The 18487-nt window shown below is 38.1% G+C and overlaps 1 protein-coding gene across 1 annotated transcript; it reads right to left on the reverse strand.

Moving 5' to 3' along the window:
* Window positions 1–4451: 4451 nt before the first annotated feature.
* LOC135098427 (myb-like protein X) lies at window positions 4452–6674 on the reverse strand. Its single transcript, XM_064000794.1, has one exon. The coding sequence runs from the start codon at window positions 6672–6674 to the stop codon at window positions 4452–4454; it is 2223 nt and encodes a 740-aa protein (XP_063856864.1).
* Window positions 6675–18487: the final 11813 nt, after the last annotated feature.

An 18487-nucleotide genomic window follows, 5' to 3' on the forward strand; every position in this document is an offset into this window, starting at 1 on the left:
AAAAAAGTATTTTTAGTGTTTTGAACTTGTTAGGCAAAGAAGCGGCAAAAAAAAAATGTATATATATATATATATATATATATATATATATATATATATATATATATATATATATATATATATATATATATATATATATATATATATATATATATATATATATATATATATATATATATATATATATATATATATATATATATATATATATATATATATATATATATATATATATATATATATATATATATATATATATATATATATATATATATATAACCTAGATGATGAAACAAAATATTTTCAGGAACGTGTGTTATGAATGTTATTGATCTTCCTAAGTAACAAAACGCTCAATAGCACTCTGTAGAAACGGAAAAAAAAGAAATATTACCAAAAAAGGCGTGTTATTAGTGTTATTCACATTGTTATGCAGAAAAATGAGAAAATTCATGGAAAGTATCCTATAGACGTTACGAGAAAAGTGTATCATTAATGTTTTTGAGTTTCAGTGGCTACAATACGCAAAAACGCTTCAATAGCACTATATATGGATAGCCAGAACAACATTACCAAAAAGGAGTATTTTGCTTTTGTTTTTTTTTACATTGTTAGATATCAAACTGTCAAAATGTATGCAAAGCACCCTATATGGGGAAAAGTAACGATATTTCTAGAAACGTGTCTTTTGAGTGTTTATCAGCGTGATATACACCAAAATGCTAAAATACATGGAAATCACCCTATATAGGAATACCAAATAACATTAAGAGAAACATGTCTTTTGAGTGTTTTAAGCTTTTTACGAACCAAAGCGCTAAAACGCATCAAGAGCACCGATATTTGAAAACAAAACAACTTTACCAGAAAAAAAAATCCTTCTGTGTGTTTTTGAGGTACTTACCTACCAAAATGGTAAAACGCCTGCCAAACCCCTTTTATTCAGACTCAGGGTAACATTACTGAAAAGAAGTATTATGAGTGTCTTTATAGTTGTTACGTACATAAAGGCCAAAATGCATGCATAGTACTCTATAGGGGAAAACGAAAAGACATTATGAAAAACGTGTATAAGGAGTATTTTTGTGCTTTTAAGGTACCAAAACGCGAAAACACGTTAAATAGCACTTTCTATGGAGAAAAAAAATTGCGTGTATTGAGGTATTTGAGTGTACCCAAACACCAAAATGCATGCAATATCTCCTATATGGGAAAACGAAACGACATTAGGAGAAACGTATCTTTTGAGTGTTTTTTTTTCTTTTTTTTATATTAGACAACAAAACAATATTACCAAAAACGACTTTTGAGATTATTAAGCTTCATACGTACGAAAACGCTAAAACGCACGCAAAACACCTTTTATAGAGATACAGAGTAACATTACCAAAACATGTATTTTTAAAGTTTTTGAGTTTGATACGTACATAAACGCAAAAATGCATTCAAAGTACACTATATGGGGAAACGAAAAGAAATTACAAGAAACGTGTATTATGAATGTTTTCATCTTTTTAGGTACTAAAACGCTAAATAAAACGCATAAATAGCACTCTATATGGAGAGGCAAAACAACATTACCAAAAATGTGTATTTCAAGTGTTTCACATAGCTTCAAAAACGCAAAAATGCATGCAAAGCACACTCTATGAGGAAAGGAACTGAAATTTCCAGAACCGTGTCTTCTAAGTGTTTATGAGTATTATATGCATCTAAACGCTAAAAAAAAAAAAAAAAAAATGGAAAACACTCTATATGCGTAATGAAAAAACACTTCCTTAATGGAGAGTTAATTCTTATACTTCTTCATTAATTGATGTTTTCTAAACTTTTGATTTTTGTCAATACTTTGTGGTTTCCTCTCACAGTCATATTCCTCAGTGGACAGTCATTTACTTGTTAGTTTACTCTACAACAGATTTTATTTATTTATTTATTTATTTGTTTTATTTATTTATTTATTTATTTATTTTATTTTTTTCCTTTTTCTGTATTTCATTCACAATTTTGTTTTTCAATGAATTAACAATCAATTTTTATTTATTTATTTATTTGTTTTATTTATTTATTTATTTGTTTATTTTATTTTTTTCCTTTTTCTGTATTTCATTCACAATTTTGTTTTTCAATAAATTAACAATCAATTCACGTGCATCTTAGGTTATATTATAAAGATTTCTGGGGCCATCTTACGTCCCGGGTATAAAACCTTGTTTTTCTTTTATAAATTTTGTCCATTTTTTTCTCATTATTATCTGATTTTGTCTCACAGTCTTGTTCCTCAATGTTGAGGTTTATTAAAGAAAATTACTATTTTTCTATTTTATTTTTTTTCTTGATTGTCTTCTGGTTTCTTCAGTGAATTTACACCCGATTCGAAAACTTCTTTGGTTGTGAATACACTTCTTTTTATCTGAGAGTTTATATATGTATATATATATATATATATATATATATATATATATATATATATATATATATATATATATATATATATATATATATATATATATATATATATATATATATATATATATATATATATATATATATATATATATATATATATATATATATATATATATATATATATATATATATATATATATATATATATATATATATATATATATATATATATATATATATATATATATATATATATATATATATATATATATATATATATATATATATATATATATATATATATATATATATACACATTCTTTTTTTTTCTCTGATTCTCTTTCACAGCTGTTCCTTAGCTGAGCATCACCCAATGTTTAGGTTTTTAATTAATGAAGAATTTTACTTTTACTTTTCTTCTTTTCATTATTTTCTGGTTTTCTCGATGCATTAACACTCAATAAGCTTCTTACTTTACCAGTATAAGTAGAAATTTTGCGTGTTTTAAACTTTTCTTATCATTATTTTCTGATTTCTTGTCACAAATCATTTTGTTTCTCACTAGAATCTTTTAGTTATTCCTCGGTAACACGTAATATTTATTTACTTTCGCATTTTTTTCTACTATTATTTTTTTTATTTGTTGTAATTTTGAAGTTTCCTTTCACCATAATGTTCTTCAATGGAATATTATTGAACGATTTCTTCGTTAAGACACTTTTCTCTTTTTTTTTTGAAAATTTTTATCTGGATTTCACTCACAATATAATTCCTTTACTTATTTTTTTTTCTTGTTATTTCTTCATTTCCTCTCACAGATAATTTTGTTCCTTACTGAAATATTACTGAATGATTTCTTCGTTAATTGATTTTCTTTTCTCTTTTATTTATTTCTTTTTCTTTTGCTTTTATATATATATATATATATATATATATATATATATATATATATATATATATATATATATATATATATATATATATATATATATATATATATATATATATATATATATATATATATATATATATATATATATATATATATATATATATATATATATATATTTACATTTCACTGACAGTCTTTTTCTTTGTGGAGAGTCACAATGTTTAGGCTTCCTCATTAATGGAGAGACTTTTGCTTATTTTTTAACTTTTTTTTCCATTATTTTCTTTAGTTGCACTCACGAACTTGTTCTTCATTGAATTTTTTTTTATTTTCCACTTTTTAGTCAATGTTTTCTAGATGATGCTTACATTTAATGTTTATGTTTCTTCATTAATTCGTATTTTAAACTATTTTCCTTTATCGTCATTACTTCCTAGGTTCCTCTCACAATCTTGTTCCTCAGTGCATAGTCAGTTAATAGTTAGTTTCCTTGATAATAGACAGATTTTTTTTTCTTTTTGTCATTTTGTGGAGTTGATTTACTATTTTTCTCCTCAATTTCTCAAACAATTCAAAGGCATCTTTGTTCACGAGTATATAGATTTTTTTATATTTTTTTTATATCCATTCTTCAGTGTTTTCTGATTTCCTTTCAAAATATTGTACCTTAGGGGAGAATAAATTTTTTTATTCATCTATTTTTTCATTTATCAATTATTTTCTACTTTTTGTGATATTATTTCACTCGCAATCCTGTTCGTCACTGAAGACTCATTCTTTAAGTTTCTTAGTAGGCTTTTTTTGTAAACAATCAGGAATTTGGTCTTCAGTGTTTAGCAGCACGAGAGCCGTGAACGAGGCTCCGCGTACCTGTCCGCCCTTTATTCTGCTTCTGTGAACACAGTCGCGTCTTTAGGGCCGCCATCTCTCGGGCCCACTTCACTCGCGCGGGGCGTGGGGCCCCAGCGGGGCCTTCACCCCAGTGAAGTATTAATTCATTATTTTCTTTACCTTTTCTAATTTTTGTGACATTATTTCACTCGCAATCCTGTTCGTCACTGAGGATTCATTGTTTAAGTCTCTTAATCGACTTTTATTTCAAGCTACCTTCTTGTAAGCAATCAAGAATTTGGTCTTCAGTGTGAGTGACTCAGTGTTTAGCAGCACGAGAGCCGTGAACGATGCTCCGCCCACCTGTCCGCCCTTTATTTTGCTTCTGTGAACGCAGTCGCATCTTTAGGGCCGCCACCTCTCGGGCCCACTTCACTCGCGCGGGGCCTGGGGGTGGAGGCTGCGATGCCAGTACACTCAAATCCAGGTCAGGAACGTAATCACTAGGAAGGGTGTTATGGGTGTCAATTTTGCATTTTTGCACTGATTTTACATTCATCTTCTTGTAGCGCTTTTCCTTCCCTCCTGACGCTTTTCTGTTTCTTTTCAGCAAGGACACATTACGTTTGTGGCTGACCGGTAATTTTTTCTTTCTCAAATTCACTTTCTTCTTTACTTTCATCCCCGTCATCACCTTCTTCACGGGTGTTGGTGGGGAGGTCTTCCACCACCTCCACCTGCTGGTTACATTAACGTTCACTGTGGTTATCGGGCGATATGACAATATCTTCTTTTTCAAATCCTGTTCCTTCCCCGTATTCTCTTTACGCACAATTTTCTCCACCGGTGTTTTGGTTTTCTTATAGTCAGGCAATACTCGCTCTCTCTTCTTTCTTATGTTCTCTCTCCTTGTGCTATTCTTCATTCTGACATTAGTTAAAGATATAAATTTTGTTAAAGAGGGAAGGATAACTTTCTCTATAATGTCTTCTTTCTCAACGCCTTTCTCAAAATCTTGTTTTTCTTCCTCTTCTGCATAGTCCTTCAATGGAGGGACGGTGTTCACCTCTTCAGCGTCCGTCTCCTTTTTAGTCTCTTGTTCATGTTCTTCCGTTCCAGTGTGTTCTTCAGATGGATCCTTTTCCTCACTCTCAGAGTCTTCATCGTCTGTATCCTGAACCATCTGCATGTTACTGTTAACTGCTATATGCTGTATTCCTCCTTCCTTGTCCTTTTCTGAAACAAATTCGCTGTCAGTATCTTCCATCTCTTCTTGATCTGCATAGTCTTTCTCAGAAGCGGCGTTTTTCACATCTTCAATGTTTGCTTCCTCCTTCTGATAATAGTCTTCCCAAATATCGTTCTCCTTTCCTTCACGTGGATTGTCTTCCTTACTTACAGCGTCTTCATCGCCTTTTTCCTGAGCCAGCTTTACTTGACTCATTATTTCTGGTTCCTCTTCCTTCTCTGCGAAATCTCTCTCAGTATCTTCTTTATTTACCTTATCCATGTTCTCTTCCTTAGGAGGGCAGTTCGTCACAATTTCGGTGTCAGCTGCTTTCTCCTCCTTATCTCTCTTCTTTTTCTCAGGAGCCGCTTTTATAACATCTTCGATGTCCGTCTCCTCCTTTTCAGCCTTGTGCTCTTCATGTTCTTTCTGAGTTGCAGTCTCCTTTCCATCAGCAGCATCCTTTCTCTCGCGCCCAGTGTCCCTGTTACGACTGCGCTGAGCCTGAACCATCTGACCTTCTTTCTCTAATGTTTCATTGTTCCTGCATGGCTGAATATCGCGACGGACGGTGCGAGACGCACTGCGTTGGTGTTTTTGTGCAGCAGGAGCCTTTTCGCAGAATGAATTGCTGCTTGCCGTCCAGTTCTTGGCTCCCTCTGTTAGCATCGGGACTAGTGGTGGCAAGTTTATGATCTCGGGAGAAGTTAATATCTTTTTGGGTTCATTTCCTTTCTCTTTAAAACTGCTTAACAATGAAGTCATGTAGTTAGTCTTCACATTCATTTCATCATCTCCACGTTTATCGTACACTCCTTTCTTTTCTGACGCCTCACTGATCTCTTTCTTAGGAGAAACTGCCTGCTCGCCTTCTGAACTCGTTCGCTCCTTCTTAATGATTTTAAAACTTGTTTCCGTGACGTACAGGACAAATTTATCCGCCTCTCTGTCTCGCATTTCGTCCAAGAAGGTTGCCAGGCGGCTGTAGAGGACAACTTTCTTTCCTCGCCGCTGCTTGACTGACACCTTGACGGCCGCCTCGCCTGGTGTCCAGTACTCCCGGAACACCATGCCGTCCATGTACATGGCTGACTCCAGGGACGTGTACTTGTGGACACCAGCCTCGATCTTTTCGTGATTGAAGCGGAACCCAGCCACCTTGTTAAAGCGAGGTCCTCGTGGCCAGCAACAGCACCACAGAGTCGTCGCGTTGGGATCCTGCACGGATACCTTAACCCTGCGTGGGGGGCCGTGGAGAATGTCGCCATTCTCCACGACACACACCCCACGCATGTAATTGTTGAAGCTGTGCATAGCGTTCATCTTCATTCTTGATGGCTAACTAACTGCCTGCCAGCAGGTATGTGGAGGGTGATATTGGTGGGGGTGATATGGAAGTGCTTGACATTCAGCTTCCACAAACTCCAAGCTGTCTGCAGTAGTGTTGCCGCCTTGCAGAGCACCGTCTTTAGGGTTCACAGGCAGGGAGGCACGTCCACCACAGTTAGCGTGTTGGGGCTTGGGAGGTAATCCCTCGCTACCAACTCAGTAATCGGCCTCGACCAATAGGAAACTTCAGCGGCATTGCACCAGCCAATCACAACACACCTTTCATTACCTTTGTAATTGTTATTATTAATATTATTATTATTATTATTATTATTATTATTATTATTATTATTATTATTACTACTACTACTACTATTATACTACTACTGTTGCTGCTGCTAGTAATTCTTCTGCTTCTATTACTACTACTACTACTACTACTACTACTACTACTACTACTACTATTATTACTACTACTACTACTACTACTAGTATTACTGTTAATATTAATTCTAATGATGATATAGATGAAAATAATATAAAAATGAATTGTAGTAGTATTGGTAATAGTACTAAGAATAGTAAAAAATATCAAAGAGATAATATAAGTTATAAATTACTGATTTTTTTCATTCATAGAAATGAACAAAAAGAAAGAGAGAAATAGATAGATAGATAGATAGATAGAGAGCCAGAGAGAGAGAGAGAGAGAGAGAGAGAGAGAGAGAGAGAGAGAGAGAGAGAGAGAGAGAGAGAGAGAGAGAGAAACAAGATTATGAAGAAAAGATTATGAAGAAGAAAAAAAAAATATAGGTTTATTTATTCGTTTGTTAGTGTGTATATCTGCCTAGCTTGTACACATTTCCTTAAGACGTATCTACATGATTTCCTGAGGTTTCTGTAGTACCAAATATCGTCCCTCATCTGCAAAAGTCAACAAAGTTCTACGTACCTACTTGGATTCTGAATGCATAACGTATTGATGTATGATTCAACGCTATATGTTGAGAATCCGTTATTTCCCTACAGTTTTCTTCCGACGATCCATCTTATAAGACAAAAGAGACTCAGGATGGGCAAATGCTGTACATAAAAAGGACTAATTTATCGGCGCTGGAAAAACGTAAATATCTCCTGTTGGACTTTGCAACCGAGAGTGTGGGCAGGGATCGAACATTCTGTCTTTCATCCGGGAGTCGACCTTTGTACCAGTGAGCCACTCGAGTCCTTAGGGACACCAAGAAGAGTGGCTGTCCTTACGAAACGTAACGCAAAAAATAGTAATCTTCATTCTCTTCAGCAAATATTAATGTATACATGGCAAGAAGATGAAACCTCCGCCTTCCTCTCTCTCTCTCTCTCTCTCTCTCTCTCTCTCTCTCTCTCTCTCTCTCTCTCTCTCTCTCTCTCTCTCTCTCTCTCTCTCTGAATACTTAGCCCATTCAAGTCAATTACATGGTCGGTTCCCTGCGGTTGAAAATTAAAGATAATAGAATTGACAACTTTTAATTGGTTCATTTTATTGATAAGAAAGAGTTCAATCACATTTGTACTTCTCCACAATACTATCACATAAATTTGATTAGAAATATAAAATTTATTGTTAATTCATTGAGATTGAAATTTGTTTGCATTATGGTATCGCTATATTGCACTATTTACTTGTATATTTAACATGTTACGTAGTTCGCTTCCCGTAATTGAGCATGTCGCTGTTCGTGTGTGGAGGTTGTAACGTGAGAGTTGTTCGTGTGTGGAGGTTGTGACGTGGGAGTTGTTCGTGTGTGGAGGTTGTGACGTGGGAGTTGTTCGTGTGTGGAGGTTGTGAGGTGGGAGTTGTTCGTGTGTGGAGGTTGTGACGTGGGAGTTGTTCGTGTGTGGAGGTTGTGACGTGGGAGTTGTTCGTGTGTGGAGGTTGTGACGTGGGAGTTGTTCGTGTGTGGAGGTTGTGACGTGGGAGTTGTTCGTGTGTGGAGGTTGTGACGTGGGAGTTGTTCGTGTGTGTAGGTTGTGACGTGGGAGTTGTTCGTGTGTGGAGGTTGTGACGTGGGAGTTGTTCGTGTGTGGAGGTTGTGACGTGGGAGTTGTTCGTGTGTGGAGGTTGTGACGTGGGAGTTGTTCGTGTGTGGAGGTTGTGACGTGGGAGTTGATGGCGTGGCCAGTGCGATCTTGTTCCCCGGTGGCCGCGTGGGCTGCCTTTCATTTCACTTGGGAAATCTGTGTGGTGAGGTGGTGGCGTTGTGTGTGTGTGGGTTGTAGGGAACCGGCTCCATGTCCCAGCTGCAGGGAAACTAGTACGTGGGTGTTGGCACAGGGATTACAGTGGCTCAGGTGTGCGGCAGGAATTTTGTGTGAGTTTAACAAGTTTGTAAGCCATTTAGTGTAGTTTGATTATTCAATTGTTACAGTGTGAAGCTTGTCTTTGTGTTACGACAATTACACTTGTGCGATATGTGAGTGATAGGTTATAAAGACGTCCTGTTACAGTGTTTGTGGCCCTGGATCTGTGAGACATGTTGGTGTGTGATCCACTTCCAGGGAGGTTACGCAGGCATTCACCTTTGTGTTGATAGTGGAGGCACTGTGTGAGTCGTATATAATGTAGTTGTGTGACAAATGGTGACATTGATAAAGATTCGTAAACATTGTGATTATAGCGCATTGAATGGCAGTATGTTGGGAATGTTTTGATTGGTTACCGAACTGTGTCTGACATGCACTTTTTCAACAGGTTGGATCTTACAGTAAAGAGAGTTACTCCCGGTGCTGTCTTACACACACACACACACACACACACACACACACACACACACACATATATATATATATATATATATATATATATATATATATATATATATATATATATATATATATATATATATATATATATATATATATATATATATATATATATATATATATATATATATATATATATATATATATATATATATATATATATATATATATATATATATATATATATATATATATATATATATATATATATATATATATATATATATATATTGTATCACCAATGTGTAAGTAAGACAGCACCGGGAGTAACTCTCTTTACTATAAGGTCCAACCTGTTGAAAAGTGCATGTCAAACACAGTCTGAACGTGAATTGCTCGCTCTCCTCAATTCTTTGAGGAATGTAGTCTTCCCCCCTGATGAACCCATGGGCGACACAGACAGCATTATCACTCTATCCACCTGACGCCTGGGTCGCAGCTACAGGGTGCCACAGAACCGTGCAATTCTTCATAATGAAGCTTTCCAAGGTATGTAGTGTCAGGATGTTGTCGAGCCTGCCGGTTTACCTCACAATTCGCCATTGTTATTCGTTCCCAAGAAGCAAAGTGACTGGCGTGTTGTCATTGACTTCAGAAAATTAAATATATTCACTAATCCTGAACGATATCCAGTGCCGAGATTAGGTGATCTTCAATGTTTGGGTGTGTCAAATGCAGTATTTTTCATCCTAGATTTACATTCAGGATTTTCCGGGTTGAGTACATGGCCTTACACTGCTTTTATTTATTTATTTATTTTTCCTATGTAGGAGAAACACCGCCCAAGGGCAACAAAAATCCTTAAAAAAAAAAAAAAAAAAACACTGAGATACCGGTCCCCGAATAGGGTCTAAATCGGTAGTCAAAAACTGAAGGATAAGTGTCTTGCAACCTCCCTCTTGAAGGAATTCATATCATAGGAAGGTGGAAATACAGAAGCAGGCAGGGAGTTCAAGAGTTTACCAGAGGAAGGGGTGAATGACTGAGAATACTGGTTAACTCTTGTATTAGAGAGGTGGACAGAATAGGGATGAGAAAAAGAAGGAAGTCTTGTGGAGTGAGGCCGCGGGAGGAGGGGAGACATGCAGTTAGCAAGATCAGAAGAGCAGTTAGCATGAAAATAGCGGTAGAAGACAACTAAAGATGCAACATTGCGGCGATGAGATAGAGGCTGAGGACAGTCAGTTAGAGGAGAGTCCATGGTTGATGAGACGAAAAGCTTTTGAATCCACTTTGTCTAGAAGAGCGGTATAAGTGGAACCCCTCCCCCCAGGCATGTGAAGCATACTCCATATATGGACGAATAAGGCCCCTGTACAGATTTAGTAGCTGGAAGGGTAAGAAAAACTGGCGGAGACGTCTCAGAACGTCTAACTTCATAGAAGCTGTTTTTAGCTAGAAATGAGATGTGAAGTTTCCAGTTTAGATTATAAGTAAAGGACAGACCGAGGATGTTCAGCGTAGAAGAGGGGGACAGATGAGTGTTATTGAAGGAGAGGGGATAGTTGTCTGAAAGGTTGTGTTTGAGTTGATAGATGGAGGAATTGAGTTTTTTTGGCATTTAACAATACTAAGTTTGCTTTGATCCAGTTAAAAATCTTTAGAGATATCAAAAGTCAGGCGTTCTGTGGCGTGAACTGTTTACTTCCTGAAGGGTTGGACGTCTACAAAAAGACGTGGAAAAGTGCAGGGTGGTATCATCAGTGTAGGAGTCGGTAGAACAAGAATGTTTGTTTAGAACATCATTGATGAATAATAGGAAGAGAGTGGGTGACAGGACAGAATCCTGAGGAACACCACTGTTATTAGATTTAAGAGAAGAGCAGTGACAGTCTACTAGAGAACAATTGCACGGGCCCGGCATCCAAGAGCGCCAGTCCGAAGGTCTCACTAAATCATTCTTTCGGTATTAACCTCCTCTGGCCAGTTCATGTTCAAGTGCATGTCGCAAGGCTTACGAAACTCGCCTTTGACATTTCTAATATTAATGAACTCAGTTCTTTCCGGTCTCATCTGCAAAAGTGTGTTTTGTTTCCTCGATAACGTTATCATAGCATCCAAGAATCAAAAGAGCATTTTCACACATTGTCTCTCTTTATGTGACGCTTTGAAGCTGCTGGCTTAAAGATCAAACGCAGCAAATGTTCCTTTCTCAAGAAGGAAGCCAAATTCCTTGGACATAATGTTGACAAGGCCAGTATCCACACCTTAGATAAGGTCGCTTCTGTGAATTTTTTTTTTTCTGTTCCTACCAATATCAATCAGATCAGACAATTCATTGGTCTTTCTGGCTTTTACCGCAAGTATATCAAAATTTTCAGTCAAATTACAGTCTCTCATTCATCAGGTCAAGAAAAATGTTTCATTCATCTTCTCTGAGAAGGAACAAAATGCCTTTGATGACTCCAAACTCCAAATTCCCTTGTGTAAAGTACCAGTCCTTCCTATTCCTAATTTCGAGAAGAGTTTTATCTTAAGCAGAGACGCTTCAGGCTTTGTAATATGTGCTGTTCTTATGCAAAAAGGCTCACTTAGCAAACATCGCGTAATAGCATATGCTAGCGGACTCCTCAAGAAGGCAGAACAAAATTATGACGTCATGAACTGTGAAAGTTTCGCTCTGATTTGGGCGTTACCTTATTTTCGTGAGCTCCTATTAGGCTACAAAATTCATGTCCACACCGATCATTACGCTGTCACAGATATCTTCAAAGGCAACAACTCAACAGGTAAATTTGCTCGCTGGCAACTTATGATTCAGGAATTCAGTCCTAAAACTTCGTACATTCCTTGGAAAGCCAATTCGGTTGCTGATGCGTTATCACGCCTTGTTGCCCCTGTTTCAGGCATCGCAGATAATGGTGCAGTGCCAACCATGGACGAGATCAAGAGACATCAACACTCAAACACGTATATATATATATATATATATATATATATATATATATATATATATATATATATATATATATATATATATATATATATATATATATATATATATATATATATATATATATATATATATATTACCTGGAATCTGGTGATTAGACTAATCTTCTTAAGTTGCAAGTTAGCGCTGATACATTGTTCATGCAAGACGGTCTTCAGTTTAATTCAAATGAGATCACTACTAACAATTCTAATGAACGTTTATCTCGACTCGTGATACCTCAGTCTTTAGTGAGTATCATTCTTGACCATGTCCACGACTCACCTCACCAGGACATCCAGGTCGAGAGAGATGCCTTGCACAGGCAAAAACTATCATACTTCTGGCACACTATGAGGAAGGATATTTTTCAGCATTGCACTCTGCGGTCTCAATGCGCTTCACACCAGCCATCACTCGCTCACGACAGTCCCCCACTTCCATATCCTACTGCTTCAGTGCCTTGGGATGCAGTTTTGGTTGATTTGCTCAAGCTCCCACTTACAGAGAATGGTTATCAGCATCTTCTAGTATGTGTTGATACTTTCTCACGCTTCACTATCCTCGTTGCTCTCGAGGAAAAAACTTAAAATTTTGTTGGTCGCACAATCATTGATAACATCATTTTGTCCTTATGACTCTCCTCGTGTCCTCTTATCTGATAACGGCCCAAAATTCAATAACGCTGTCTTACAGGAGATTCGCAACGAATTTCACATTTACAAATTTAACATTGTACCTGAGTCTCACAGTTCAAACAGCAAAGTAGAGCTTTGCAATAAACGTATCCTTGACGTTCTGCTTTAACTAACAGAAGCAAAGGACTCGTGGGACGAATGGCTTCCTCAGCTAACCTGCTCTATCAACTCAGTGATTCATTCTACCATCAACAAGTCTCCTTATTTCGTACTGTTCGGTAAAGACAAATGTCTTGCATACGAGTTTTTTCATAGTGTTTCGCGCCCTTTCTACACCATGGGTGACTACATCAAATGTCTGTGCGATTTTCAACACACACATAAGATCATTCATGGTTGCCTCACTGCGTCGCAAAGTGAAATGTTGAAGAAACAACACCACGGAACAACAAATCCCTCCATCCAAACAGGTAATAACGTTTACACTAGAGTTCATGATCGCAACTCTAAGTTAGACTCAGTGTTCACTGGCCCATGTCGTGTGACTGAATCTCTCCATGGACACAAAGTCAAGCTCTTGGATTTTAAGACCTAAGCAGAACAAGTCGTCCACGTCGATCACTTGAAAGGCGTTACCAAAGGTTTCACTGGTGAGCGTGGTAACACTTCGTTCTGACTCCACTGATCTACATAGCTCATCAAGTTTTGTAACGGTGTCACATAACTAATAATAATATGTATTGTAATTATAATGCCTTGCCTGATTAGCAATATAAGTGTATGTATACAGATATGCATTAGTGTAGATAGTGGGTGTTGGCGATAAGGGTGGGGCGGATATGATCACGCCACCCTACGTCACACACACACACACACCGTGGAACTTTCCATACTCCTTTTATTGCCATGGATAAGTAATCGGTAGTACCTGCATTATAGTATCTAAGTATTCTCCATAGTTAATCTCTCCCTAATGTATTTTGGCAAGTATTACTCTTAGCTATAAGTAGCTTTTCCCTTGACTTATTTATGTAAATAGAGAGTTACAATTAAAAATATATTCATGTAGTGTGAGTGCGGTCAACCCGCCCCTATTTCTACTGTCAGCACTTTTTGAAGGCGCTAAGCGTCCCTTGTGCCGGCTCCGGCAGTCTCTTGCCAGGGTGTAACGCTGTACCACGCAGAGGACATCCGTTGTCCCGTACACGCCACACCCTTCTCCAGAACTCTGTACATATATCTAAATAAACATATTTTTATACGTTCACCTTTGACATTCACCTGATAACCACAGCAACTCGCCACGAGTGACTTTACCTACTACATAAAGGTAAGAAACTAATGAACAGTGTTCAGCGGTAATTGATCATTCAAACAACTCTGGAACAGTTTAACTCCACACACCTTCTTACAGGCAAAATCTTCGCTCTCACTCTAAGGTTTAATCATTCTCAGAGTTCAATATTCTGTATATATTATGTGTATATTCTCTCTTGCTTAAATGTACCGTGTTCTTTATTATCATATCATGTATTGCTGTCTGAGTGTTAATCTTAAAGATTATTCCTCGTGTAATATATATTATCATTATTTTTGTCTTCATGTCTTCTTGCTCATGTATTATGAGGTGTTATTATATCCAATGCGAGGACGCATTTTTTTTTTTCGTCGAAAGAGGCACTGCATCACTCGTATCATCATTATTACCATCATTATTATAATGACACATGAAATTATTCATAATTTCATGTTTCGTGTCCCATTGTTCAGCATTCTCCACGTGGCGAGTCTGAGCTATTTTTAAATCTTTCTTCCCTCCTTTCTTCCTCTCAAGTGATCACCCTTGCTCACATTCTGCCAGAGTCGTTAGGGAAAACACCTCCTCGGAGGTCATTGTTTAAATTAGGGTTGTTTTGTGACTGGCTCAAATTCTCCAGTTTCCGGGCTACGATTGACCTATTTCCCATCTCTGCTATTGGTCAGTTCCTCCTGATCGTGATCCTGAATCTTCTTCATAAATAGAACTGTATTTGTATGTAGAGTGAGTCATCCGAGGAGAGAGTCCTCAGCGCAGAGAGTTCAGAGAGGGTGGAAGCATCAAGTCACGTCTGTTATATCAGTGTCTCGAGATCAAACGTGTACTACTATATCGCCATTAAAAGAAGAAAGGTGACTGTGTCTGTGTAAACTTTATTTGCACTATAATATCTAACCACTAACCGCACAACAATCCACATTACCATATTTACATAGCCGGGGAACTTCAACCTTCAACAGTAACAACAGCAAGCAGCAATCATTCCTCAACGTAAGGACCAGAACTTTCACCGATACACTATTACTACCACCACCACCACCACCACCACCCCACTACCTCTCCTTCCACCCCCAGCTTCTCCCGCTCCTGCATTCAGTAGTTTCACTCTCCCCACCTCTCCCTCGTCCTTTTTCCCCCGACAGTGGTTCCTTATGGGGAGCCTTCGCGCACAGGGTATTTTAGTTGGCGGCAAAATAATTGGGCTGATTTATGAGTGGTATTTGTTCTGGCTGCCTGGAATAAATGGTTCTATTTATTTTGTGGGCGCCGCAGCACCATCCTGCTCTCCTCCACCTCCTCCTCCTTCTCCTCCTCCTGTTACCTTTGACATTGTGCTCCTCATCTTCCTAGTCCTCCTCCTCCTCTCTCTCCTCCTTTTTTTTTTTTCTTTTTTTTCATCCTCCTCCTCCTTTTTCTCCTGTTATCTTTTCTTTGTTTCCTACTTTTTTTTTTGTTGGATGTAGTCCGTATTGAGGTTTTTGCTCCCTTTCTTTTCTTTTTTCTCTACATTGTTTTTTTTTCCTTTTCGTCTCTCCCTCTCTCTCTCTCTCTCTCTCTCTCTCTCTCTCTCTCTCTCTCTCTCTCTCTCTCTCTCTCTCTCTCTCTCTCTCTCTCTCTCATTGTCCGGGGTGTCCCTGTACGCATTCACCGCCCCCATTCATTTCCTTAACATTCGGAGTGAGGCGCTCCAAACGTACTCATATCAAAGAATTGATTAAAAAAATGAAATCAAAAGTTGGAATCTACAAGATACGTTTTGACTACAGCGAGCTGCAACTGACCAGTGAGCAGCAGCGGGTTGCCAGCAGCAGGGCAGAGGCTGCACGCCGGTGTCGCCAGCTGGCCCGGCAAAGTCAAGGTGCCGGTGCCGTCCGCGAGCACCCTCGAGGCCACGCCAAGGATGCCCCCATTGCCGTGAGGGCCGCTTCTAATGTGGCCCCATCTCCACAAACAAGGCCACAGCTGATCTGCCACAACAAGCTATCCACCCAAAGGCGACAACAGGCCATCTCCCACAAGGAGGGTAGTGGGAATAGTTTAAGAATAGTGTAGGAATAGTAGCAGTAGAAGTAGTAGCAACCGTAGATGTAGTCGTAGCAGTAAAAGCTATCCACCCAAAGGCGACAACAGGCCATCTCCCACAAGACGGCCACCATCTCCCCAAAGGCGGCCGCCATCTCCCACAAGACGGCCGCCATCTCCCCAAAGGTGGCCACCATCTCCCCAAAGGCGACCGCCATCTCCCCAAAGGCGGCCGCCATCTCCCCAAAGGCGGTCGCCATCTCCCCAAAGGCGGTCGCCATCTCCCCAAAGGCGGTCGCCATCTCCCCAAAGGCGGCCTCTATCTCCCCAAAGGCGGCCGCCATCTCCCCAAAGGCGGTCGCTATCTCCCCAAAGGCGGTCGCCATCTCCCCAAAGGCGGTCGCTATCTCCCCAAAGGCGGTCGCCATCTCCCCAAAGGCGGTCGCTATCTCCCCAAAGGCGGTCGCCATCTCCCCAAAGGCGGTCGCTATCTCCCCAAAGGCGGTCGCTATCTCCCCAAAGGCGGCTAAAATCTAGTGGGAATGGCATAGGAATAGCATGGGAATAGTGTAGGAACAGTAGCAGTAGTAATAGCAGTAGAAGTAGCAGTAGAAGTAGAAGTAGCAGTAGAAGTAGGAGTAGTAATAACAGTAGAAGTAGCAGTAGAAGTAGAAGTAGCAGTAGAAGTAGGAGTAGTAATAACAGTAGAAGTAGCAGTAGAAGTAGCAGTAGTAATAACAGTAGAAGTAGCAGTAGAAGTAGCAGTAGTAATAACAGTAGAAGTAGCAGTAGAAGTAGCAGTAGTAATAACAGTAGAAGTAGCAGTAGAAGTAGCAGTAGTAATAACAGTAGAAGTAGCAGTAGAAGTAGCAGTAGTAATAACAGTAGAAGTAGCAGTAGTAATAGCAGTAGAAGTAGCAGTAGAAGTAGCAGTAGTAATAACAGTAGAAGTAGCAGTAGAAGTAGCAGTAGAAGTAGTAGTAGAATTAGCAGTAGAAATAGCAGTAGAAGTAGAAGTAGCAGTAGAAGTAGCAGTAGAAGTAGCAGTAGAAATAGCAGTAGAAGTAGAAGTAGCAGTAGTAATAGCAGTAGAAGTAGCAGTAGAAGTAGCAGTAGAAGTAGTAGTAGTAGTAGTAGTAGTAGTAGTAGTAGTAGTAGTAACTATAATAATAATAATAATAATAATAATAATAATAATAATAATAATAATAATAATAATGAAAATAATAATAATGAAAATAATAGCAATTAAAATAATGACAATAATAATAATAATAATAATAATAATAATAATAATAATAATAATAATAATGATAATAATAATAATAATAATAATAATAATAATAGTGTCCTTTCCACTAACCTACCTTTTGTCTGTAGTAAGTCATTTCTTTCCTTACATAATATTCTTCCTTTCCATTATTTTTTCCCTTTCATCTTTTCCTCTCTTCCATCTCGTAGCATCATTCCTTCCATCCTTATTCTTCCTTTATTCCTTCATTCTTTCTTCCCTTCCCTCCTACCTTTCCTTTTTTTTTTCAACCTTCCATAATTTCTTCATTCCATTCTCTTCGATCTTCCGTCCTTTTTTTCATCTTTTCTCCCATTGCATCCGTTATGTTCCCCTTTACCAAACATCTACCATTTCATTTTAAATTTCTCCCCTTCTGTCTTATCTTTCAACCCTCCCAGTCTTCTCAGTCTATCTTCCTTCCTTCATTCCTTCCCTCTTTTCTTCCTTATCAAACAGCCACTCTTCCATCTACTATCTCTAAACATTTACCATTCCAATCTACATTTCTCTCCTTCTATCTTATCTTTCAACACTCACAGTCTTCTTATTCAATTTTCCTTCCTTCCTTCCTTCCTTCCTTCCTTCCTTCCTTCCTTATTCCGCCTTTCCTCCATCGGCTTTTCTTTTCAAACCACATCACTTGTCACCATCTTGTCCTTCCTTCCTCCTCCCTCCACCCTTTCTCTTCTCTCATGTAGGCCACTACATGACTCGCACGTCCACGACGGAGCTAAGACATCCCAGCCCAGACAACCATGCAACAAAGGACGACTTCAAAAGATGATCCCTCTG

The sequence above is a fragment of the Scylla paramamosain genome, unplaced genomic scaffold (assembly GCF_035594125.1).
Source record: "Scylla paramamosain isolate STU-SP2022 unplaced genomic scaffold, ASM3559412v1 Contig61, whole genome shotgun sequence".
NCBI lineage: Eukaryota > Metazoa > Arthropoda > Malacostraca > Decapoda > Portunidae > Scylla > Scylla paramamosain.

Bases quoted from the DNA above. Each gene is read 5' to 3' on its own strand.
- LOC135098427 (XM_064000794.1), bottom strand. From the start codon at position 6,674: ATGCACAGCTTCAACAATTACATGCGTGGGGTGTGTGTCGTGGAGAAT.